Source organism: Ammodytes marinus, assembly GCF_949987685.1.
Source record: "Ammodytes marinus genome assembly, chromosome: 10".
Lineage (NCBI taxonomy): Eukaryota > Metazoa > Chordata > Actinopteri > Uranoscopiformes > Ammodytidae > Ammodytes > Ammodytes marinus.
This window is the reverse complement of record NC_137214.1, coordinates 2,222,500-2,250,033: the sequence shown is the minus strand read 5'-3', so window position 1 is coordinate 2,250,033 and position 27,534 is coordinate 2,222,500. Positions and strand designations below refer to the sequence as shown.

The window sequence follows — 27,534 nt, the reverse complement described above, 5'->3', positions numbered from 1 at the left end:
ACTCACTGCAACTAAAATCCTTTCATAGTTCCCTTAGTTGGGATTTAACCAATCAGCTGAGTTGTGTGGAGCAGCAAGGTTTATGGTCTCAGTCAGCACAGACTGAACGCCCCCTCCCCTTCCCTTTTTAACGGGCCGTTCTCTATCTGTTCTTTCTTTGCTCTGTGTGGCTGTGATACACACACAGCCTGTTCTATACAGTACAGAGGTGTGGGGCGGCTGCTCTGTATTAATGAGAGGGCCGCGTTGTGTTGTGTTCCCCAGACATCTGAGCCAGATGCTGCTGCCGTTGTTCTTCTCATTCTGACTTTTATTTCTTTGGCTCTGCTGCACACACACACACACACACACACACACACACACACACACACACACACACACACACACACACACACACACACACACACACACACACACACACACACACACACACACACACACTCACACTCTGTCCCTTCTGTCTGGGCCACAACACTGCCTGTTAGATGGCTGACCTGATTGTGGGATGCTGTGTCTGCTCTGAAAACTCTACCCTGCAGTTCTATCAGTCTTCCTCTCTTTCCCAGCCTCCACAACAAAGTCCCCGCTCTCGCCGGCTCTGTTACAAAGGCATCGTTTTGCATCCCACTGTCACATGTAACAACTATCATTTTAACATAAACTGTGGGCGCACAGTTTTGCAGAGCTAATGGCCCTCGTCTTCTGCTATTCAATGGCCATGAATTTTTATGGCTAATTATTTTCAGTAAACTGTGATGAATACCTATTGACTCCGCGCCAATCGATGCCTGTAATCACAGATTATGCAGTTTCTTTCCCCCTGGCTCCAGGTCCATGGGCAGGCCGCAACAGCAGCATAGACACAGGCAACATGGAGGTGGGGAGGAGGGTCACCCAGGAGGTCCCTCCAGGAGTCTTCTGGAGGTCCCTGCTCCACCTCAGCCTACCACAGTTCCTCAAGTTCAACATCTCTCTGGGCAAGGACGCCCTCTTTGGAGTGTACATCCGCAAGGGCCTGCCTCCCTCACATGCACAGGTAATATCCAGCACCAAGCACATGCTAGTATAGATTCAACATTTGCTCACTACACCCTAAGGGCAATGGACTAAACCCAGAATCATCATTGTATTCATCATAGGAAAACTATATCTACATATTGATATCTTTATGATGCTAACAGTGGAAACATAAAGAAGAACACTTGCTCAAGAGACAATCATAAAATGAATTTGTAATTCATCATAATGGTTGTTTGAAAAAACTCATTAAGTCTAAGATTTACACTTAATTAAATTTCACAGTAATGCAAGTTTTACTGCCTCTTGTTAATTAGAAACTATTCAATTAAAAGCAGATTTGATTTGTGGAAGGGGATGATTGCATCAGGATAACAGTTTGACTTCCTGACCCGACTTAAGCAGGTAAAGCCTCTATCTCACTGGGCTGCGACTGTTTGCGACAAGTTGGAGACTTCATTCGCAAACGAGTCTCTAAACTGTCTCCAAACGTTCGCGGAGGTCTCAATTTCCTCGCATGAGTCGCAGAGCCGCGCAGTCCTGTCGCATGAATTTTGAACATGTTCAAAAAAGTGTGCGACAAATCTGTCTCAAAACAGTCTCAGAGTGGTCGCAGGTGTCTCCAACGCGTCGCAAACCCTTCTCAATTTAGTTTCCGCGAGTCAGAAAGTGCGAGCAATGTGAGACAACTTTGCGAGGGGTTGGCGACTTATGAAACTAAATTGCGACTGATTTGAGACAAAAATGAGACGGTCGTGCGACGCTCGCCAGACGTTCGCGAGACATAAATGCGACCTCCTGGCAAGTGTTGGGCAGGACATTCGCAAACGTGTCGTGAGGAACCAACTCAGTGAGACTGCAAGTGAAATTTGTCGCTAATTTACATATTTGGTCGCAATTTTGTGTCTCCAACTTGTCGCACACTGTCGCAGCCCAGTGAGATAGGGGCTTAAAGACCGTCAAGTTGTTGCTCCTGTTGGCTCCGTTCAAAAAGACTTTGTGCAATGTTTCTAGAAACCCCCTGGAGAGTGACAGCCCTTCAGGATCTCCCTGTTGAATTCTTCATGCTTCCCTGGCTGTTCCCTGGCTCTTCCAGAAACACTTACCCCCCCCCCCCCCCCCCCCATCCTTTCATCTTCCTGCATTATCAACTAGGGCTAATTTTTCAAACTCTAAAAAGGCACAGCACTTCATAGTTGAATCATGAACTTCATACTCGCGTTCACACTTCCATTCAAGTTTAACCACTCTCTCACCCTCTCACTCTCACACTCAATTCAATTCAATTCAATGAGCTTTATTGGCATGACTATTATGCAAACAGTATTGCCAAAGCATTACAGGTAATAACAAAAGATATATTAACAAATATTACAAAAAGAACATCCTGATATAACAATACATTTACACACTCACACTCACTCTCACTCTCTCCATCTCTCTCTCTCTCTCTCACCCTCACTCTCTCTCTCTCTCTCACCCTCACTCTCTCTCTCACCCTCACTCGCTCTCTCTCTCAATCTCTCTCTCTCTCTCACTCTCACTCTCACTTTCACTCTCTCTCTCACTCACTCTCACTCTCTCTCTCACTCTCTCTCTCACTCTCACTCCCTCTCTCTCACTCTCTCTCACTCTCTCTCTCTCTCACTCACTCTCTCTCTCTCACTCTCTCTCACTCTCACTCACTCTCACTCTCTCTCACTCTCTCTGTCTCTCTCTCTCTCTCTCTCCCTCTCTCTCTCTCTCTCCTCTCACAGTATGACTACATGGAGCGTCTGGATGGTAAGGAGAAGTGGAGTGTGGTGGAGTCTCCCAGGGAGAGGAGGAGCATCCAGACAGTGGTGCTGAATGAGGCAGTGTTTGTCCAGTACCTGGAGGCTGGGGCCTGGCACCTGGCCTTCTACAACGACGGGCGGGAGAGAGAGACCGTCTCCTTCAGCACAAACGTTATGGGTGAGACTGTGTTAGCTCTTCTAAATTGTTATTGCTATTTTTTGTCATTTTTGAAATCTTGATGATTCAAGTGTCACCACTTGAGGCAAATAAATCAAAATCAAATCAGTTTTATTTGTATAGCCCAATATCACAATAGACATTTGCCTCAGTGGGCTTAACATTCCATACAGTACGACACCCTATCTTTAGACCCTTAGCTCGGCTGAGAAAAAACTCCCAGTAAAAAACCCTTTATCGGGATTAAAAAATTGAGAAACCTCAGGGAGAGTTGACAGAGTAAGGGATCCCTCTCCCAGGACGGACGTACTGCAATAGATGTCATAAGTAGAGAAAATCATAAAGGAGTCTATCGTTGACCAGATGTTTCATGGTAATACTAAATTAAAATATGAAGAGTGAATATGTATGTATCAGAAATGTATCAGCCTTTGTGCAGGTTCCTCTCAGCCATACAATACAACCTGTTCCTAAATGCACAGTAGGACTCCTGTAAGCACACTTTGATGTAAAATCCCTATCCAGTGACACGTGCTAGCATTGTTTTGCCAGATGGTTTCCCCTTGATTTGTCAAAGGCTTTACACATTCACAGGGTGCAAAAACACAACACAAGGTTGCCAATAGAAACAAAGCTACAGTAACTTTGTGAAGTAGGCAGGGCAGCTTAGTTAAAAGATGTGTGTGTGTCAAAACGTATAGAAGGATACATCAATAGCATGCGTTGAAAAACCAAACATCTTTAGATGGTGTGTTGGCATGTGTAGATAATAGCATGCAACAAGTAGATGAATCCAAATGAAATCCCACTGCAGCCCTGAACATGGGATGGTTTTAGGATGGGGAACAATCATTTCAACTGTGTTGGAGACATTAGTGGGAGAACAATGGGGATGGATGGAAAGAGTCAACCCAAGACAAAGAATCCTTCACTGTCAACACCAGGCAGACAGGCTTGAGTAGAGAGAGACAGCTGGAGTCAAGACATAGTGATGGGGCCAAGCCGGGAGGAAGGGGAGTGAACAGGGATAAAAGGAGCTGAATAAAAATGTCTGAAAACGGGGGCAACTGTTTGTTTACTGCACATATGACAATAAATATCTTGAAACTTCTCAAATGTTGCACCTATGCACACACACGCACACACACACACACACACACACACACACACACGGACACACACTGACACACACACACACGCGCACACACACGCGCGCACACACACACACACACACACACACACACACACACACACACACACACACACACACACACACACACACAGTGAGTCCAGAATCTGCCTAGTAACAAAACATCTGAAATGGCTGATTCTAAAACTCAAACTGCACCAAAAAAAGGAAAATGAAGGAAATCTTAGAGAAGAGGTTTTTGGTTTTAATGTCTGTGTGACTGTAAGCCTGGGAGCCTGGGAGCCTGCCTCCTCTCCATTTGACAACGATCTGAAGCGTTTGATGCTTGCCTCTAAAACTCTCCCCCCCCCTCTCTCTCTCTCTCCGTCTCACTTTGGCTTCTTCTTCTTTTTCCCGCAGATTCGGTGCAAGAGTGCCCGCGCAATTGCCATGGTAACGGAGAGTGTAACTCCGGGGTGTGCCACTGCTTCCCAGGGTTCCATGGCATGGACTGCTCCAAAGGTATCAGCCAATCACAGACGGCTTTCCTTCCAGCGAGAATTTAAAAAATACAGCTCCGGAAAAAATGAAGAGACCAGGCATATGTTTGAGTAAAATTAACATTTTGATTTTATTCCTATTTCTACCAAATTCACAATAAAAATATTGTCATTTAGAGCATTTTCAATAAGTAATGTAGAGATGAAGATAGTCTCTCCCTTCTGCTGCAATCCAGCTCTGTGCTGCTAGTAGGAGAGAGAAGGAGCAGTGAGATGGTGCCCCCCCCCCCCCCCCCCGCTCACCTGGGATAGACAGCTCTGATGAATAGTTGACTTACCTCTGCCTGTAATTACTCTTTATGTCATTGGCACTTTCCAGCCCCTTAACTTCTCTATTCTCCCCCCCTGCGCAGTGCACTGCTCCTGGGGTGAGGCGAGTGTGTGTCTGGGTGGGCTGCAGGGTCAGAAATTAGAAGCGGGGCTTGGGGCAAAGTGCCCCTGAAACATCTGAAATTGACCTTGAAATTCATCTAACAGGGGCTTTTAAAAGGTCAGCAATTCTGGAGAATGCTTGTTCTCAAAATCAGTGAATATCTCCTCACGAGGGGCTACCGGTCTGTACTGTGTGTGCTCAAACACAGCCTGGGCTTTGTGAACGGGTATGTGAACAAAGGGTAGGCCATGTAAACCAAGCGGCTCAGACCGGCCCACCGTAACTAGCAAAAATTCCGGTTTACAAAGCCTAGGCTGTGTATTAACATTGGAATTTTTTTTCAGCGCATATACAGTACGGACAGGTAGCCGAGCGATCCTGGGGCGATATTCACAGAGTTTGGCAAAAATGATTTAAACAACAACCATTCTTGCATAATCGCTGATCACCTTTAATGCCACTGTAAAATAAAGGAGTCTTTTTGGGGGGATTATTTATATGCATTTGCAAAGCCAAAATGGAAAATGGACACCTAGACATCTGTAGAAGTTTCCTGCACACACACCTGCCCCCTTCCTCCTACGTGTGCCAACGTCAATGTCACAGAGGCTGCTAATCGGCCATGGATCCATTGATTATGTAAGATCCCTTGTTGGAAGCATACAGTAGAACATAATAAACTTGTATGGGAGTGCAGTGGAAGGGGTAATATACAGCTCATAGAAGTCTTACATTTGATTTGAAGAATCCTGGTGGTGCCCTGATGAACAAAGCTTTTACAAAGATCTTATATTGCATATTAAACAAATATGTGCACAAGCATCCAGAGTAAAACATATTTGTTAGGAGCTGAATAAAGACTTACTGTACAGAAACACATTAAACACAACAGTTTGATTTGCTTTTTCCTTAGTAGAATTACTGATTGATCAAATGTATTGTTTCATTTCCTGAATAAAAGCACCAAGACAATAGCCTGGAAATCCAGACCTGCCGCAGCCTACTGGTCTGGGCAGGAACCATTGAAGCTCATTAACTATGTCAGAAAATTTGGAGCTACCAATCAAATCGTTCTATCTGATATGGGCGGGCCAGAGCCCTATGTATGGGGCTCTGGGGCGGGAGTAGCCGTTTGACGACAGTGCTGGGAATGGGCCGTCGAAGCCGTGATATTAAACAACAGAGATGGATGCAGATATGTTGTTTAAGTTTGAGACTGCTTTGGCCTCAACACTTAACGATTTCGAAGACGGCACTCAAATCTTTCATTAGCAAGAAAGATGAATTTCCTGTTTTGCCTACCGACCACCCCAAAAGTTTAATTTACCAGTTAACCCCACTGTTTGCTTAACGAACGGGGTTGAATACGTCACCTAGTTCATTGCTCTGATTGGTCGTATTGCTATCCAATTGCGTGCAGTGGTTTTTGAAATGCACGTGCAGGTACCCTTGAGTTGGGAAAGTCTTTTGCTCATGGCCAGACCCTCTATCGTTCTAGATGTGGGTCTGGATTTCCAGGCTACCAAAACAAAGCTTCTTTCCTTTAAATGAACATTTATGAATATGGAATGTGGCAGCTATAATAATCATGTTTATCAAGAACAAAGTGCTGTTTATAATTCTCCAGGAATCCAAACAATACATTTCTCCACAATGAACAAAATCTTTTGTCCATATTTTCGATTACAAAGTCAGACAGATTCTGCCAGAAATTCGTCACAAAAAGTACAATGCCAAAATAAGTTCCGGGGTATATACATAGAACCAAAACTACAAAATATTGCAATGTCTCTCTCCCCTGAAACATATTTCACAGGGGCAAAAAAAGCCCCCTTTGCAGAAAAAACATTGTTAATTCCCTACCCTGGTGGGCTGCAAGGCTTGCCACTGCCTGAGGATCCTTAAAGAGCCTGCTATACTGTTTGTATCCTCTGTCATGCAGAGGTTCTGATCTCTCCTCCCTCTATGTGTGTGTTGGTCCAGCCGCGTGCCCGGTGCTGTGCAGTGGGAACGGCCAATACGATAAGGGCTCGTGTGTGTGCTACAGCGGCTGGAAGGGTCCAGAGTGTGACGTGCCTGTCACACAGTGCATACAGCCACTCTGCAGCGGCCACGGCACCTGCACCGATGGCAACTGTGTGTGCTCTACTGGATACAAGGGGCCCAGCTGTGAGGAGGGTGAGTGCTCCTCAGGGATGAGCCATCATTTCATTTGTGTCAGCTCGTTTTTAAAAGGTGGGAGTCAGCCATTCTGGAGAACGCAGGTCAAAATCACTCTTTGTTGCAAATCGGTCAAATAAATCTCCTTTCAGCATACTGTGTACGCTGAGAAACAATCTAGTGTTAATGCACGGGCTATAGGCTCTGTAAACGTGGATGTAAACAAAGGGTACGTAAACAAAGGGGGCCCACTGTAGCTAGCAACATGACCATTAAAAGAGCCTTGGCTGAGTATTAACGCTGTGTGCACGCTGGATTTTTCCAGCGTGCACACAGCACAGACAGGTACCAGATTGTGATTTTGACGAAAAGTGATTTTGACAAAAAGTGATTTTGACAATCTTTCTCCAGAATCGCTGACTACACCTTTAACCGCCTGTTACTCGTGGGTTTCGATGAGGGGAAGTGATCATTTTTGAAAGAACCATGAACGTTGGCGACGCATCAAACACATCTTCACACATCCTACACACATTTCCATAACTCCAGCCAGATAGCTCAGCATGGCAGAACCTCTATCTGTGTTCCATATATACAGATGAAATATGAAACCACAGCCAAACACATCACTGATTTTATTAAGGGATGAAAATTGCCTCTATTGATCCTTGTTAAGAAGGATCAGACAGCCACACTCTCTGTTCGTTTGTATTTATTTATTTAATTTCAGGTGAAAACATTTTAAAATGAGGTAAAAAAATGTGCCATGAAGAAAGAGAGAATAGGAAAAGGAGGGAGAGTGCAGTGTGTGATGATGGAGATGACAAGAAGAAAGGGTAGAGTGGCAGACAGACACTGGGACGGTGGAGGACCTGGGCAGCACAATGGAGTAAGAACAGAGATACTTCAGGAGTCAAATGACTGTTTCAAGTTACATGTCACTTATTACAGTAGAACAGGAGTCTGTCGTGGAATTGAAATATCACCCTCTAGAAAGATGAGAATGAGGCAATTAATACCAGATGACACAATGTTTAAATACAAAATGAACAGATCTTTAATGTTTGCCAACATGAGTCAAGACAACAATACAGCGATGGGATTGTAATGAAATGGCTGAAGAATGCAGTCATTCTCCAGAAGTTATAGCAAAATCTATTAACGCACGAACATCAGCCTATGTAATAGATGTTCAGGGTTGGAATAGTGAGACATAACAACATATGATGACACACCTGGTCTCCAGTACATACTATCTTAGTTCTAACAACCTGACTTTATCTTACACAAGAGTAAGGTCAGAAATGTTTGGTCTATTGTATGAAGATTCACAATTTAGGACAATACAATATAGTATAAATATATTTCATATATTCACACAATAATCATTTTCATAACAAGTCAAATGACAAAAGTATCTGATTTTAAATATTTAAATGATCTAAAGGACAAAGCAGCAAATCCTCAATCTGAGAAGCTGAAACATGACACTTGGGATATTTGCAATAAAAATTGATATCATCTAAATAGTCAATAGCCAATTTCTGTCAAACAACTCATTTATCTATTGATTAATCATCTGTGCTTCTAGGTAGACATACTGCTGGGTATATAGCCTACAATAAATGATAAACTCTTTATAATGTTTTGTGCAAAACTCTTAATTGATAAACTAACTTGTAACTTAGTTATTAGATAGATGTAGTGGATTAAGAAGTAGAATATCTCCCAGTAAAGCAGTGACTTGTAATAGAAGTATGAAGTATAGCATGAAATACTCCAGTAAAGTACAAGAGCCTCCAACTTGTACTGAAGTAGAGTAATTGAGTCATTGTACTTAGTTACACTGGCCTTTTCCCCTGCTCTTCATTTTCTCTGTCCCCTCCTCCTCTCCTCTGATATTCATCCCAGCAGAGTCGCTCAAACAATTTACCTGGAGTGTCAGCGACATGGAAATCGATAACTGTGATCCGCCTTTTCTGTCAGGCAAACAGAAAAAATGCGGGGCTGGGATACAGTATGTGCGAACGTGTGCCTTTGTGAATGTGTGCGCGTGTGTGTGGGTGTGTGTGCGTGTGTGTGTGTGTGTGTGTGTGTGTGTGTGTGTGTGTGCGTGTGTGTGTGTGTGTGTGCGTGTGCGTGTGTGTGTGTGTTTGTTTGTGTGTGTGTGTGTGTGTGTGTGTGTGTGTGTGTGTGTGTGTGTGTGTGTGTCAAGGTGGGTGCGTTGGGGCCTGAAGTAGGGGGAGTAGGTGTCAGACAAAGAGGACGAGTAGAGCCAGGGAGAGGCTGGGACAGTGTGATGAGAGGGGGGGAGGGGGGCTAGAGCAGGGGGGGAGCTGTGCCGCGAGGAGATCATTTGTCAAATTGGTTTTCACTCACTGCTCGGACTCGGAGCTGCCTGTCAACCTGGCAGACTGACAGTGTCACATTGTCCCCTGTGTGTTAGCCCATACACACTGATGCACACACACACACTAACGCACACACACTAACGCACACACACACACACGCTCACATCCAATAATGTGCCAGTGAGAGCTCGCTGCTCTTTCAGAGTGAAACACATTTGCTTGCTTTGCCCCAATTACAGACTGGCCTATTCATTATTGTGTGCTTTAATTGCCTTAGTAATATGTCTGGTAATATTGTATTTTATTTCATTATCTTTCTGTGTAAACAGAGGATAAAAACATGTCCGTATGGCCAAGAAGAAGAAGAAGAAAAAAAACAATATTTCATTTGTTTTCTAACATCAGCTCTAATGAGACATTTTCCAGCTAGCGTTGGTTTCATGTTCATCTTGTTTATTTCTGTGTGTTTATTGTTCGTGATGGTAATGCAGTGGATTGCCTGGATCCAACCTGTTCCAACAATGGCATCTGTGTGAATGGGGAGTGCCACTGTAAGCCAGGCTGGGGAGGGCTGCACTGTGAGCTGCCCCGGGCCCAGTGCCCAGACCAGTGCCATGGCCACGGGACCTTCATACCAGACACCGGCCTCTGCTCCTGTGACCCCAACTGGATGGGACCAGACTGCTCTATGGGTGAGTTGTAGTTGGACTGCACACTTGGTATGGCCGCAACGATACAATACATAGTATAAAGATGGACCCTGCGTTCCAAATCACATACTCTTTCTTTTTACTACACTACATACTAAAGTACAGAAGAGTTTTAGTCTTTTTACTACACTACATACTAAAGTACAGAAGAGTTTTAGTCTTTTTACTACACTACATACTAAAGTACAGAAGAGTTTTAGGGCCACAGGAGAGAAAAAAATCAGATAAGAAAGATTTGTTTCATTATGTCGAGAAATGTCAAGAATAAAGACGAATACTGCACAATGCTATTGGAGTTAGTGGGGCATTTATGTATTTTCAGAATACTACAATTGACGTGCATGTATTGGGACATCCTAAATCTTTTTCTGGCATACTAAATAGTAGGGAAGTATGGGGATTGGAATGCAGGGGGAGTTTAGCGTGTCATAGTTAGTTTTCATTGTCCCTCCCCCTAGGATACATGGATAATAAATCTATCTACTTATTTCTTGCAAACAGGTTTTTTTTATACGAAATCTACATGAGCACAAACAATACAACTTGCTGAGAAATACAATACAGCAACTGTTATGTAAACCAAGCCAAATTGGAACAAACAGGACGCAATGTGACACTCTCAAGGCAAATTATTATAAATGAATATGTTATATTTTTAAAAACTGTCAGTGATATGGCAGCTTCTTTTTTTATTAACACATACAATCCAAAATGGGCAAGGAGAGGTGCTTTTTATTCACAAAGCCCATTTCATTACAATGAGCTGCAACAAAATGTAAAGCAGCAACAACAACAATGGGGAAAAATTACAAATGGACAATAACCACCTACAAACAACACCAACAAACAGAACATATCCCTGCTACCTGCCAACACACACACACACACACACACACACACACACACACACACACACACACACACACACACACACACACACACACACACACACACACACACATACACACAGCTACTAAACAAAAGCATGAGAAAATAAAACAAAGGCAACACAGTGGTGACAGATCTCAGTTTGTATGTTTCACAGAGCAGAATCAAAAGCCTCTCCTTACCAGATAGAGGTAATATAGAATATCAGAAATGGACCAGCAGGGAGCCAAAATATTCTGGGCTTTATAGATTATGAGAGTTGAGTTTGTATTGCCCTGGCCGCGAGTGAGGGGAATCAAATCAGTTTTATTTGTATAGCCCAATATTACAAATATACATTTGCCTCAGTGGGCTTCACATTGCATACGATATAACAGACAGTATAAAGTAAAATATAAAAGAGAAAATAGTGTGGATGCAGGAGGACTTCAGATGCTGAGGGGGGACTAGTATAGAATAGGAGATAGAACGAAATTCTAATTCCAGATGCTTCCTCAATGAATGTGTGCCTGCCTCAAACAAACAGTTAGCCAGAGATGGATGCTTTGTGCTTTAGAGAGGAGAGAGGGAAACAGAGTCATGTCCTGTGCATGAGGCTCATAATTCCCAGCTGCATCCCTTTAAACAAAAAGGTAAGTTGTTTCTCAAGCTGCTGAGTTCCTGTTTGAATGCCTTTTATCAAAAAAAGACTCTAGGATGCCTTTTATCAAAAAAATGACTCTACTTCCATAATTCTTCATCTCAATAACATAGGGCTGTTAAGCTGTTAGAGAGACAGCATACTCACAGCGCTTCCCCTCTCAGTATCCCAGACAGAGCAGTGAAAGAAGCAATGCTTAAACTTTAATAAAGACAACATTGTTCCACTCTGCAGGATACCTCAGCAAGAGTGTATCCAAACATCTGTAGGCAGTGCGCTCCCCTTGCAGCAGGGGGTCCTGGGTACATGAGCACAGTGTCACATCGCACCACATGCACTGTGGCTGTCTGACACTCCCACACAGTTAACTATGGAGGCTCAGGAAAATAAACGCTGTCTTCACAAATCTATAATCGCTCAAATCAAATCAAATCAAATCAAATCAAATCAGTTTTATTTGTATAGCCCAATATCACAAATAGACATTTGCCTCAGTGGGCTTTACGTTCCATACAGTACGACACCTTGCCCTTACACCCTTAGCTCGGCTGAGAAAAACTCCCAGTAAAAAACCTTCTCGGGATTAATAAAATTGAGAAACCTCAGGGAGAGTTGACAGAGTAAGGGATCCCTCTCGCAGGACGGACATACTGCAATAGATGTCTTAAGTAGAGATGGCTGATTTTTATTGAAGGTTTTACCATGGAGTGTAATATGGGTTTAATGGTTTTTGATTGGTTGATTGTGCAGCTTTGGACTTTGCTGATGAATGACTTGCAGGTTGAAACTGGTGTTTGAAAGTGTCCTCTGTTACATGAGGTCACCATTGGTTTAATGATTTGAACCTGCAGGTAGGATCTGCTGACATAGACAAACATTGATGCTGTTGAAACAATACACTGTATATGTAACCTAGACATCTTACAAAACCAAATGACCTGTAAGTCATCAAGTCCACGCTACGTATAGTATCTCCTTATTGTGAGAGCGGACATTATGACAAACAGTGTAATGTATTGACCCACATGTGTGGTCCTCCCTTCCAGAGGTGTGCTCAGTGGACTGTGGGACCCATGGAGTGTGTCTGGGTGGAGCCTGCCGCTGTGAAGACGGCTGGACCGGCTCAGGCTGTGACCAGCGTGTGTGTAACCCGCTCTGCATCAAACATGGAAGCTGCAAGGACGGCAAGTGCCAGTGTCACCAGGGCTGGAACGGAGAGCACTGCACTATAGGTAGGAGGAGCATTGGTGTGTGTGTGTGTGTGTGTGTGTGTGTGTGTGTGTGTGTGTGTGTGTGTGTGTGTGTGTGTGTGTGTGTGTGTGTGTGTGTGTGTGTGTGTGTGTGTGTGTGTGTGTGTGTGTGTGTTGAGGTGTGTGTTATATGTGAGCACAGAAACACCAGCACCCAGTCAGTCTAAACTGGCAGCTCTTTTTCACTTTGTTAGAAGAGTTTGGAACAGAGAAGTGGAGGCAAGAGGAAGACCTTGAGGAATTTGAAGGGGGGGCAGACCTACACACAGAGAGGAGAGAGAGAGAGAGCAAACCTCTTAGAAGCGAGGGTGGGAGGGATTACAAAGAATAGGATTTTGCAGTTTTCCTCTGAACTGCAGACCCCAGGAGTCTTAGTTTCTGTGGCCTTTGAAACAGCAAAGTTATGTGATGAAAGGCAAAACTCCTGGCCTCACTCTTAGAACAACACTTTGTACACTGTGTATGTGAGTATGCATCCACACAGGCGTGCCAGTGTGTGTGAGTGTGTGACTTCTTATGTCACTCAATCACTGTCTCATACTGGCATCACCGTCACTCTGGATGGATGAGTGCCATTCGACCGCAGCACTTTATGTCACAAAGTAGCATCTCCCTGTCAACACAACACATTGTGATTGCAAACGGACACGCACACACAAACACACGTACACAGATGCATGCTAACACATATATACGCACAGGGGAATAGCAGTTTATGATCTCCCCATTTCCCCCCATTTCAGAAAGTAGGGCAGCTTTGACTGCAGCATCCGCCCAAGATGAAAGAGTTGCCAGGGCCCTTCGCTTTAGCACAAAAATCACACTTCACTATTATCACACACTCTGACTGTTATCTTATTACAGCCTGCTTATTTCAGCTCTGCATGTTGTTGCTTGCATTTATTTTACAAAAAAATCCTCTCCCCCATTTCTTACCTTTTGCACGTTTCCTTCCGCTGCAGACCATGGGAGCATGGTTGACAAAGCAGGTACCGTATGTGACTGGTGTGTTGTTTCTTAGCCTGTGGTGGTAGAAGCTAGCTGCTATACATCTGTGGGTCTGGGCCTGGCTTTAACTCTGTAGACTCTGTGCTGTACTATCTGTCTGTAGTAGATTTAGGGTGCCAGCCTCAATGATGACTCCCTACATGTAGCGCACTCCCAATGCTAACAGTGCACTGCAGCAGGAGCTAGCTGTCATTGAGCCTACGTAGATGTGTTGTGGGTTACTGTAGTAGAGTATCAGCAGTGTTGAGGGGCTGTGTGCTTTGGGTGTTTGGATTTGCATTTGTGTGTGTGTGTGTGTGTGTGTGTGTGTGTGTGTGTGTGTGTGTGTGTGTGTGTGTGTGTGTGTGTGTGTGTGTGTGTGTGTGTGTGTGTGTGTGTGAGTCTTCCTTTATAATTTTATAATTCTGATGCGGAGGCATTAACACATAACTGTCCTCAGGAATTCTAGTCATGTTATGCGTTAACACATCTGCTTCACATGAGAAGGAAATTATGAAAGCTGTAAGAAACTTTTCAGGTAATTGGGAAATTTCATAGGCCACTGATGCGAGGCCTTAATGTGCCGACAAAAATACAGAGCTGTTGTGTGTGTGTGTGTGTGTGTGTGTGTGTGTGTGTGTGTGTGTGTGTGTGTGTGTGTGTGTGTGTGTGTGTGTGTGTGTGTGTGTGTGTGTGTGTGTGTGTGTGTGTTGTACGGAGCCTGGGTCTGTTGAAGGTGGCTGTGCTGTTTGGGCTGTGGTAGCCATGTAGTAGGATAGGGAACAAGTAGGTAAGTGAGAAAGTATGTTTTTGTTTAGTTAAAATGTTTACAAAAAGGTTAAAAGTGGACGTCATTATCGAAATCGATGGACAACCAAGAGAGAGAGTGTGCGAGCAATGAGCATACAGTATTCATTCCAAATCTTATGTTAAGGTGAGACACTGCAGGTGAATATGGTACATGTTTTAACTTATATATCATTATACCATTGATTACTGACATTGAAACAATTATGTTTTGTATTGCAGTTGTTGCAGAAATATTTGAATGAATTTGCAAATTTGACATATCTCACTAATTTTCGGAAAAGTTGCATCTCTTTGAAGATCAAAACACTAGATAAAGAGTTTTTTTTTCAAGATATTTTTTGGGCATTTTTTATGCTTTATTGATAGTGCAGAGAGACAGAGGTGAAATGGGGCAGAGAGGGGATTCCCGAACCCCGGAATCGAACCCGGGTCTGCTGCTGGGCCCGGCCGGTAGGGGGACGCCTTACCAACTGAGCTAAAGGTGCCCCAAGAGTTTAGAGTTTTAATTTGATTGAATACTATGTTAAACATTTATTTTTTAAGAACTAAATATATAAAAAATCCGACAATTAAAAACAGTTGAAATCCTTGATTAAAGGGGTAGTTCAGGATTTTAGACATAGGGCCTTATTCCCAAGTTAGCCTTGGTGTTCTTTATCAGTGGAGACAGTTTTCAACACATTTAATTCAGTCCTTCTAGTTGCAGAGTGCGCTCGTGCTAAGCTAGCGCACGGCATCGGGGGGATATCTAGCCTGCAACTAAAACAGTCTTACCCACTCCACAGTACACCCGAGGCCAATCAATTATAACGCCAGACTATCGATGTAAATGTCTGTGTTGATAGAATAATTTTAGAAATAAAACCAACCTCGCATATTGCATTTTGAGGGACTTTATTCCTTGTAGGCTGCGGCAGCGGCGGACTAATACCTAGGTTACAGGCTCTATAATAGTTTGTTTACCTGCTGCTGCCCGTACCTGTACGAGCCGGAATACACTGATGAAGAATTGAGAGGGATGCTCAAAGGGCAGAAAGAGAAAGAGCGTCTGTAGAGACAGCCCCCGCTGGAGCTGCAGCAGAGAACCGGGACAGAATGACGGTAGACTGGTGGCAGTGCAGTTTCAGTTTCTGTCCCACGCTGCTCTGTTTACTTTCTGCTGTAGTGATTCGGTTACACAGCAAAGTAAAAGTCCGCTGCTGCTAAGAAAGTAGTCCCTCAAAATGCGATAATTCATGCGATGCGAGGTTGGTTTTATTTCTAAAATTATTCTATCAACACAGACATTTACATCGATAGTCTGGCGTTATAATTGATTGGCCTCGGGTGTACTGTGGAGTGGGTAAGACTGTTTTAGTAGCAGGCTAGGTATTCCCCCGATGCCGTGCGCTAGCTTAGCACGAGCGCACTCTGCAACTAGAAGGACTGAATTAAATGTGTTGAAAACTGTCTCCAATGATAAAGAACACCAAGGCTAACTTGGGAATAAGGCCCTATGTCTAAAATCCTGAACTACCCCTTTAATAACCTTGAAAATAGGGCTAGGAATGATTATGGAAAGCTTAGTTGATGTACTGTATGTGCTTTGGAAGTTCAGATTTTTGGTTCAGAGTATTGAAAAAAAGAAAACATGTTATGGAAGCTAAATAGACAAAAATCTCAAAATGTACCAGTGCTCGCTTCAACAACCCAATCCCATCCCATAGTCTGAAACAGTTAGGTCAGACCACATGGTAATAAAGAGAATGCTGGCTAAGGTGACATTGACACAAACAGGTGAGCGTGTAGGTCTAGGGTTGAGTTGTCACAACAAGAATAGATGGGCCGGCAGCTAAACCTCTGTCTGAGTGTTTCAGACTGGCTGACAGTACACTGTTGAGAGTGTCCTCTCAGCCTCTACGCTTTATGGAAAAGCTCTCATTGTTTTATGAAGAGCCGGTCCAGAGAAAAGGTTTAAAAGAGGGTTAAGGAGGTAGCAGGACAGAAGGGAAGAGGCAAGAAGAACAGATAGAGACAAAAGGAAGCATGGAGACAGGTCAAAGAACTTGTGGATAGGGCTGTGTATTGGCAAGGACTTCACCATACGATAGAGTCACGCCATGATTTATCACCATACATTGTAATGCTTGGTGCGATATATTGTGATATATTCAATGGAAATGTAAAAACAGAGCTGAAATACTAGTTGCTGTGTAAGCTCTGGTTGGTGTTAACCCATTGACGCCGGACGCATCATTGTATCTCTTGCCTGTCGCGCAGCATCAGGCATCAATGGGTTAATACATCACATCACATTATATTGATAATGAAGCGCAGACTTTCATTCAAAATTGGCAATTTGAGGCAACTATTCAATTAAATTCAATCAAATCAATTATTATACTGCGACATCTACATACAGTATAATAATATATTAATATATAAATTGAATATATTATTATTATTATCACATGAGTGGAGGTTGTAGCTCACAACCCGTTTGAAACCTGAATTATTTCTCTCCAAAATAGAGTGATCAACGTCTTTTCTAACGTAGCTTGTGTGTTAAGAAGAGGAGGTATTCATGACTGATCTAGAAGCAGTGCTCTTGGATTCATGGCTGTGACCTTTACTGTTTGACCTTTAGAGTTGACAGAGCTGGAAACGGGAGGGGGGAGGGGGGGAGGGGGGAGGGGGGAGTGACAGAAGGCTGGAACTTTTCAGCACCAAACATTGACTCAGCCAGCAGCACTCTATATGCACTTTGTTCTCATTCTTTCTATCCATTTTCTCTATCTCTCTGTCCATCTTTCACTCAGTCTCTGTCTCCACTTCTTCCTCTGACTCCCACACAGAATATTTTTCTATCCAGTCACACACACACACACACACACACACACACACACACTTACACACACAGACACACACACCACGCTAGAGAGCTGACCCATAACCCAAAGGCAATTTCATCTCGTTTTAAGGGGATTTCACCAGAGTCCAACTACATTAGTGGGGAGGGTGGACTTAATAGTTTCTGAAATCCCACTTTATTCTAGTTAGTGTGAGGGGCGTATCGACTGGGCCCTGGCATTAAAGAGAGAGGAGCCGCGTGCCGGTCCTGCCCAAGCAGCCTGATCAATGCCTGCTATGGATTGTCCTGTCTGGGTGCTTCATAAGAGTATTTGGCTGCTTTTAAATGGCAACTCCATTTAACAGGCAATCACTGCTAACTGCCTTTGTTCTCCTGAGCTCAATACTTGGGGACAATCTATTCCAGCCCGACTGTTAATACAGCATCATAAGCAGTCCCCTGATGCAGAAAATGGTCATAATTAAAGATAAAAAAAACCTTTGATTTGATTCCTCTTGTTGAGCTAAAAAAGAAAGCGTTGTTAAGCTTCTTGGTGACACCCCCCCCCCCCCCCCCCCCCCCCCCACACACACACACACACACACACACACACACACACACACCAGCGTATTAAGTGTTCTAACAAGATGGCGCGCTTTCTGTTGACTCTCCCTCATCGCTTGGTGTGTGAGACATATGATAAAATGCCAATTGGGGTGAAACGGCTGTTAATGTAGCTGCTGCCAGGGTTTAGATTGCACTATTTGTATTCATATTGATGAGGCCATTTGTTAGAGGGGCAAAATCCTGCAGTGCAATTTGAGTGAAAATATGTTCATTAATCCACTGAGGAGAACTCAATGAAAAGCATTTCATATTCATAATCTCTCAACGGGTTATTCTATCTGTCCTCACTCTGCGTCGACACACTGCGGCTGAGTGGGAAATGTCAGGTAATATCTCTAGGGTGTGTTTGTTTTGCCGTGTGTGTGTGTGTGTGTGTGTGTGTGTGTGTGTGTGTGTGTGTGTGTAAGCCTCTGCGTGCATGCCCCTATTGTTTTATCAGTCAACCCAGTCTCTGCCTCCATTTCCCGTGGGTAGACTTAAGAGTTTCTCCCTCATTTATTGAAGAGCAAATCACTGTGACAAGCTCCTTTTGCTGCTGGAGAAAACCTTTTCACTGTGTGTCATCATGCCTTTTTTTGCCTTTCTCCTAGATAGATTATAAAGAGGCAAACACACAGTCTTGTGTTAGCGCTAAGGCATGACTTATGGGAAAATGGTAAGACAGGCCAGGAGTTTAAAGGACTTTTTGAAAAAGATATTAATGTAACGGTGGTGTAAGAAAACTCAATAAAATACTAGTTATACAAAAATATAGCCTATATTAATTATTTTTATTAAAGCTCACATATTATGCACTTTGCTGTCAATTTTATATGGTCTAAGTAGTCCCTAATACTTATTTTTTAAGATGTTTGCTGAAAAACCCGTTCAGATCATTTATTGTAGCAAGCCTCTATACCCTGATTGTCCTCTGGTCTCCGGATGACCTATATTTGTGCGATCTGGCTGGCCCCTCCCACCTCTCTGCCGGGCTTTCTTTATATGTCCATGGGGCTCTCCCACCGTCTCTGCCGTGCTCTCGCGATACTAGCTAGACACTGCGTGACTGCGAACACAGTGTTTACCCGGAGCTAAGCCATAGCTGGTTGCTTGTCCCAAAGCTAATAGCTATGGGACAAAATTACCAGGCAAAACTACCAATAAAAACTATTATTTTAGTTTCCCCGTTTAAAAAAAAGCACAGGTAGCTTCCTATCCGTTGTGTTATTAGAAACCAGGCATTAATAGACTGCTGTAGTTAAGATAAATTAGTGGAGTATGAGCAAAAGCATTCTGTGTTGGTGTATGTAACATTCAGGCTGTACTACGGGCATCTTGTCGCTTAGTGGGGAAAACAACATGGCTGTCGCTCGGAAAATTTTCCATCGGATCTCGGGGCCGTGGACCAATAAGAAATGGGGGGAGGGGAGTTATCATAGAATACTGCACGGTGGACGTGGACGTGGGGGGGAAGCATGGACATATAAAGAAAATATGGGGATGTGGCTGTGCCGACTATGACGTTAGTCAGCGAGAATTCTGACTGGAGTATATTGGGGGGGAGGGGTGGGGGTTTCAGAAAGGGGGAGAGTGAGAAAAGGAGAGTGTTATTTTTTTTATATTTTGGCAGTCTCTAGGCACACCGTGGACCCATGGATATGTTGGAACACATTTAAAAAGTGCATTTAGCATAATATGTGACCTTTAAACAGTCAAATGTAATATTGAAATAGTTTGCGCTCCGAAACAAATGTATGTATAACTTGGCGTGTAGCGGTGGTTTTTATTTAGACCCAGTTTAGTGGAATTATTTAGAATATAGACGTAATAGTAATCCTTAAGTAACTGCTTATTATTATTATTATTTTGGGAAATGCTCTATCCTGAAGAGAGTTGGAGAAGATATGAGGCATGTTGAGAATTTGAGGCTAAAGGCCAGCAGCCACTTAGCTTAGCTTAGCATATCATAATGGAAACCAATATAAAGGTGGTGTCAATCTTCTCATCTCACTCTGTGTAAAAGTGAACTATTCCCCAAGTGCTAGTTACAGAACCTTCTTGGCTCCAGGGCCTTTGATTCTGGTAGGGCTCTTTGCATAAGCTAACACCAAGGTTTATTCGTTCATAGACTGCCCTGCACACACACACACACACACCCTTGAACATAATCTCATTCTCTCATGAGAAAGTGTTACTCTCTGGGGGCGCCCTTAGCTCAGTTGGTAGGGCGTCCCCCCCCCCCCCCCCCCCCCCCAGCAGCAGACCTGGGTACGATTCCCGCCCACAGTCGTTCTCTGCATGTCATTCCCCTCTCTGCCCCATTTCACCTCTGTCTCTTCAATCTATCAATAAAGCATGAAAAATGCCAAAAAATATCTTTAAAAAAAAGGGTTACTCTCAGCCATCAGAATCCCATTACCGACACTGAATCATAAGTGAGAGAGAGAGAGAGAGAGAGAGAGAGAGAGAGAGAGAGTGATGGCTGGGTGGGACTCTATCAAGTAGGTGAAACAGTCTATCCACTTCTGTCTACACATACCCACCCACCAGCAACCATCCCAAAGGTGTAGAGACATACGGAGGAGAAGGTGTGCATGGAAATTGACCTGCTGAATTAAACAGATTTGTGATGAACAATCAATACTTACAGTATGTATGAGACTCACTGGTCTATCATTACAATATGAGTGTGTGTGTGTGTGTGTGTGTGTGTGTGTGTGTGTGTGTGTGTGTGTGTGTGTGTGTGTGTGTGTGTGTGTGTGTGTGTGTGTGTGTGTGTGTGTGTGTGTGTTGTGTGTGACTGTGTGTGTTCATTAGTGATAAACCCAGCCAGCATCACCCTGCTTCTCTGTGTCTCCCTGCAGACGGCTGTCCTAACCTGTGTAACGGTAATGGCCAGTGCACCATGGGACAGCAGAGCTGGCACTGTGAATGCCAGACGGGCTGGAGGGGTCCGGGCTGCAGTGTGGCCATGGAGACCTCCTGCGCTGACAACAAGGACAACGAAGGAGGTGAATGAAGGGAATAATGTTCAGAAGGCCTTCTCTCTTTGCTTGTTAAAGGAATAATTACCACCAAACCATAGACTTTAGATTGAGGTCTCATGAGAAGAGCCCTCAATAGGAATGGCTAAATTAAACGTTCTTCTCTGAGAGCATCAAACATTATCAAAATATTAAATCAAGCCAAATCAAATCAAGTCAGTTTTATTTGTATAGCCCAATATCACAAATAGACATTTGTCTCATTGGGCTTTACTTTCCCTGCCCTTAGACCCTTAGCTCGGCTGAGAAAAACTCCCAGTAAAAAACCCTTTATTGGGATTTTAAAAAATTGAGAAATCTCAGGGAGAGTGGACAGAGTAAGGGATCCCTCTCCCAGGACGGACATGCTGCAATAGATGTCATAAGTAGAGAAACAGGACGCTAGAAGAAGCAGGGGTGTTTTTTTGTTGTTGCATTCCTTAACACCTCCTCATTGCTCTGCTGTCTCTGTGTCAGACGGACTAACAGACTGCATGGACCCAGACTGCTGCATCCAGAGCCCCTGTCAGAACAGCCCTCTGTGCAGGGGGTCCAGGGACCCTCTGCAGGTCATCCAGCAGAGCCCCACGGCCCAGCCCCATGTCCGCTCCTTCTACGACCGCGTCAAGATGCTGCTGGGGCGGGACAGCACCCATGTGCTGCCTGGAGACAACCCCTTCAACTCAAGGTGAGGCGGGGACACCTTAGCACACAAAGACTACACCACCTAGTCATTGATAAACAACAGGGGACTTTATTCACTTTATTTTCCATATTGGAAAATGCTGTGTCCCTTGATCACACTGTGTCAACTGCCTCACTAAAGATATCACAGATCTGAGATGCCAAGCTTGTAGTTTTTAAATTGCATTCAGAAGGCACTTTTGGGGGCTTCTAAAAGTGTTGCGTACGCAGACGTGAAAAAATAAGGGAGCTGATATAGAAACACATGATATGGCTCTGCTCAATAGTATGACTCTCAAGCTAACACGACCAAGTGCTTTCCAATACCATCCAATGGGTTAACAACAGGCCGCCCCAAATCTAATTTGACTAGATTGATTAATGTTCCCGTCCCTGAGTCAGTCATGTATTTTATGTTTCATAGACACATATTAATATTCAAAAGTGTACTATGTACTAACAGATGGAATGAATACCAAATGCAGGATAGGGTCTGCAATGATGTTTTTTTGTTGTTATTTCACCCTCTGATTATGTATGGCTAGAGTGGTTTGCTTTTTAGTTTGCCTATACTGTTGAAAGACTGATTGTGTTTCTTGTGGGATTAGATGCTAGAGAATAGTACCCCTTTGATGCTCTGGGAAAGTTTGGCATTATGTTAATAAATAAAGTGCAATGAAAAATAGCCTGACTCTAGATTGAATAACACAAATATCACATAGACTTGAGTTCACAGAGCCAGCCTTAACTAACCCTGCAGTCAAAGCAAAGACTCCCTGTACATGTATCAAAGCTCCCAGGCGCTGTCCATGGTGCTGATTAGGCTCGCTTCATACAGCTCTCCGGAAAAAGAGACCACTCCAAATGTTCAGTGTGTCTTGTTTTACTCTTTATAACTACTACTGACAACATTTCTACCAAATTCACAATAAGAATATTGTCATTTAGAGCATTTTCAATAAGTAATGTAGAGATGAAGATTTAAGAAAAATCCAGACTGGTCTCTTCATTTTTTCCAGGGCTTTAACTAAACATCATGCCCACATCAGATGTTTCAAAGGACGTTATTCATCAATGTGATCATTCTTTAATAATAATAATACTTGTATATATTATGTAGTGGTTCTCTGGGGGGTGCAGACACACACACACACGCGCAAACACACACACACACACACACACACACACACACAGTCCTACTAAAAAACACACACACATATCCGTCATGGTTTGTTGAGGAGATTGACATGCAGCTAATGCAGATGACTCTTAGTGATTAATGAGTGGTGGACGAGCCAGAGCCATATCAATTAGTGTGCAAATTGGATGATTGACAGCTGGTGAGATGAGTCAAAGCGCATGATGGATGCTTTTTGAAAGGCTTGGTAGATTGACTGTCACTCTCTCTCTCTCTGTCTCCTTCCAGTCTGGTGTCTCTGATCCGGGGTCAGGTGTTGACTACAGATGGGACCCCTCTGGTCGGGGTCAACGTGTCCTTTGTCAACTATCCCCACTACGGATACACGCTGACACGGCAGGACGGAATGTATGTACAAACAGCCACTCAGCATCCCTCTCTCTCAGACTACCTCATCATATGGCTCCAGGTTACATTAGATAACATGAGATCACATTAGATCATAAAGCTAGAATGATGCTATCAGTAAAAGCAGGCTGCTACAGCCATGAATGGTTAGCACCAGGGACAGAAGAGTGTTTCAGAAGTAGAGGTATTCACAGGAGCACAACGCAACTGGGAATTTAAAATGCTACAAGTGAAAATATCTTCTTTAAACAGGTGATAAAGTGATAAGAAAATGAAAGGAAAACATTCAAATTACAGTGACAACAATGGGGGGGGAGGAAGGGAAATATGACAAACACTTTCTATAATGCAATATTCTGTGCCAGTCAAATGCTTAGGAACACCGGGTCATATTGCTTTTACAACAGCGGATGTCTCTCTCAATAAAAGCATGGGGCCAACCAGAGAAACTTTGAAAGCAATGTGGACTTTGCTTTAAGAGGCAAACTCATCTGACATGTCTTTCTATTTCCTTCTGCAGGAACACCGGTTTCAGGAAGTTTTTAGGGCTGCATTCATTTACCTTTTCTGCCCAATTTCCCCCCGACACGTTACAATGAATTGAAGTATGGCAGACGTCTGTAACATGTTTTTTTCTTAGATTTGGATGGGCTGGTTCTCCAGACTGACCTCCACTCAATGTTCAGCTTGTGTCTGTCCTGTCTCAGGGTCCTCACACTGGTCTTCTTCTTCATTTGTCAGAGATTCCTTTGCAGCCTTTCCTCTCCCAGTTAGGCCCAGCTGACACTAAAGAATGGGACCCTCTAATAACATTGAATTGACCTTGTATTTCAGAGGCACTCACCACTTTAACAGATGTGTGACTTGAATGAACATGTTCTCATGTCCCTGCCTGACCCTCTATAATGGCAGAACATGCATAATGCCACCTAATTCTATACTAATCATTAACCGCTGCTAAACCATCGTTTGGTGACAAGAGGTTAAGGGAAAACATAATCAAATCTCTTTGCCACTGAGACTATTGTTCTAACATTGTGTGCTTTATATTTCAGAGCTGTAACTGTTGTCTACACAGCCTGTCTAGTCATGTATGTTGTTAGTGTGTTGTACGTTATCGAAATCATTTTGAAACATTTATTCCAGGTGGGTCTTTTGATCAGTGAATTATTCCTAAAGCAGTGGAGTGTTTATAATATTAGAAGACAGTGTATGAGTCCATATGAGACTGGAGCACAGCACTCCCAGCCTGTACCTCATTCCCAACCCTCTTCTTGCAAACCTCTCCAGGTTTGACCTGATAGCTAACGGTGGTGCCTCACTGACCCTGCGGTTGGAGCGCGCCCCCTTCCTGAGCCAGGAGCGCACGGTGTGGCTGCCCTGGAGCCAGTTTTATGCTATGGACACTCTGGTGCTTAAGACAGAAGAGAACACCATCCCAGGCTGCGACCTGAGCGGCTTCGTCAGGCCTGACCCTCTTGTGATTGCATCCCCTCTCTCCTCCTTCTTCAGCTCCAAGCCCGGGGAGAAACCCATCATCCCCGAGACACAGGTGCAGTACCACTGACCTCTGGCAGCCCGGCTAATCTCCTCCCACTCTCCTGTATGCCTGAATATGTCTCTCCTATCTCCTTTCCTTTCCATATAGCTTTACCCCATGTCTACCCCTCTTTCTCTATTTCTTTATTTCTTCCATTGTTTTTTCCCCTTTTTGGTCCTTCAGCCGTCAGTGGAAGCGTGACCCCCATTACTCCCTCTCCCTCTAATCCCCCCTAATCCCTCTCTCTCCTGTCCTCTGCTGTGTGTGTGTGTGCAGGTTCTGCATGAGCAGATGGAGGTGCCTGGCACCAGCCTGAAGCTGTGCTACCTGAGCTCCAGGACCCAGGGCTATCGCTCCCTGCTCAAGGTGACCATGACTCCAGCTGTGGTGTCCATGGGCCTGCTGAAGGTCCACCTGATGGTAGCAGTGGAGGGACACCTCTTCCAGAAGTGGTTCCACGCCTCCCCTAATCTGGCCTACTCCTACATCTGGGATAAGACCGACGCATACGGCCAGAGAGTCTATGGCCTCTCCCAAGCTGTTGGTGAGTGGAAGGGATGGATAGAATAAGAGGATGTGTTAGTGGGTTTGGGGTATTTTTTCCCCAGTTGCTTAAAAACTTGAGCAGTAAGGCAAGATTGGCTATGACAGAGGGAACGAGCTAATTAGGGAGCCTTAAGGAGAGATAATACTCCAGAAACCCTGCCATCCATCCACTGTGCAGTGTAGCCACTATTAAGTGCTTTTTTTCATAGGTCTATTTTTCATGGAGGCCGCGTTGGGTTGAGCCAGCCAGCCGTAACTGTGCTGAAGGGTTATTTGCCATCAGGGTGAGTTAGCAGTTAGCTATTGGAGCAGCAAGCAGTCCAGGGGAGTTCCATTGTGCTGTCACAGTCGCTCACAGAGGCTGTCAGCCACACAATGCTGTCAGCCCACGGATGCACAGGATATCTGGGGATTCAGTGTGTGGACTCAAATCATGAGGGGCATACTGTTTGGGAATATACATTCAATCAAAGATCCCACTGTTCCCTAGATTAACTGTAATTTGACATTTCATCAAAGAATACAAAGCATATACTGTACATGGTTTCATGTTTTGCTAGGTGTGGATTCAGATGGAGTTCTACATTATTGCTTGCAGTGAAGCTGAACAGGTGCTGGCAACAGTGCTCTCACTGTGACTCAAGTGGGAGTCGACTTGTTAACAAACACTTTTCTTTTTTAACACAACAGCATTCACACATACAGTGTGTAAATACACATTCATGACACTCAAAGACTCTCAACTGATCTACCTCAACTCATTTTCCTCCCTTTTCTTCCTGACTACATTCAGCTCAATCAATGGAGACTCATGTCAGCACATGTGCATGATTGGGCGTAGAGTTCCACCAGCGGAGTGTTTGACTGTTGTATCCGGTGTGACCTGTAGGTTTAAAGGCCCACTGGGCAATCTGTCTCATTAACAATGTTTTTAATTGATTTAGCTGCATGTGAGAGTGTTAGTTAGGTGTGAGCTTTGGAACAGGTGATAACTAGCTAGTTCCTGTCTTCTCACACTATTCACAACTCAATTAAAGTTTGGAGGTTGATGCTCTGATGAGGTTTTTGCTTATTAGCCTCTCTTCCTCTGTCGTTTCTTCTTTTGCTGTATTCTCTGTTGGTCTGGTTGGTTTTTTCATCCCTCTCTCTCTCCTGACTCCACCCCCTCCTGTCTGCAGTCTCCGTGGGCTATGAGTACGAGTCCTGTGCCAGCCTGGTCCTCTGGGAGAAGAGGACAGCCATTCTGCAAGGCTACGAACTGGATCCCACCAATCTGGGCGGCTGGTCGCTCGACAAGCATCACATACTGAACACACGCAGTGGTACGCTCACACAATCTGTCCTTCCCACACAATTTTTTTTTCCTTTTTCTTCTACTGTATAATTAGTCAGTTCCCCATGCGTCCCATGTATACTGTATATCTCACTAAACTTGCTATTGTCTTGAGGAGGGGGAGATGACACTGCTGTGCTTTTCCTGGTTCCCATTTGTTTTTGCCAGACACCTCTTTTTCACCCGTCAGGGAGCATTTTCACAGGAACGGTTGTGTTGTTGTCTTGACTAGTATGACACTGATTAAGGAGCTCTGCTGTGGTGTCTGAGAGGGAGCCAGTCATGTTGCTCAGACATCATAGACTCATGATAAGGCCACAACATAAACATATATAGTATACACCATATATAATATCAGATGCTCCTCAACTACACTGCTGAACACAGGAGCACACTCATGCCAGTAAACAGCTTTAATATCATCCTTGTGCATTTTACCTAATAACAAAATGGAAGAAGTGAAATGTATTAACACAACTATGAGAGTAGGCTACTGCCATATAGGGGCTATATGCTATCGTAAGCATGCTAACACTTTATTCTCAGCATTGTCAGTGACAATACTAGAACCCTGATGTTCACCATTTATGTGTAGCAT

The 27,534-nt window shown here is 43.9% G+C and overlaps 1 protein-coding gene across 1 annotated transcript in view; it reads left to right on the top strand.

Annotated features, from left to right (window-relative positions):
• tenm2a (teneurin transmembrane protein 2a) overlaps positions 1-27,534 on the top strand; it is a gene marked incomplete at both ends in the record, with an annotated part of 191,758 nt that overhangs the window by 145,833 nt on the left and 18,391 nt on the right. Inside the window, 12 exons of the mRNA XM_080035807.1 lie at positions 831-1,036; positions 2,775-2,970; positions 4,520-4,621; positions 7,016-7,210; positions 10,035-10,235; positions 12,828-13,040; positions 21,129-21,275; positions 21,765-21,975; positions 23,398-23,517; positions 24,808-25,069; positions 25,334-25,601; positions 26,782-26,925. Of these exons, the coding sequence (XP_079891933.1) occupies positions 831-1,036; positions 2,775-2,970; positions 4,520-4,621; positions 7,016-7,210; positions 10,035-10,235; positions 12,828-13,040; positions 21,129-21,275; positions 21,765-21,975; positions 23,398-23,517; positions 24,808-25,069; positions 25,334-25,601; positions 26,782-26,925 (2,265 nt within the window). The remainder of the gene's footprint in view (positions 1-830; positions 1,037-2,774; positions 2,971-4,519; positions 4,622-7,015; positions 7,211-10,034; positions 10,236-12,827; positions 13,041-21,128; positions 21,276-21,764; positions 21,976-23,397; positions 23,518-24,807; positions 25,070-25,333; positions 25,602-26,781; positions 26,926-27,534) is intronic.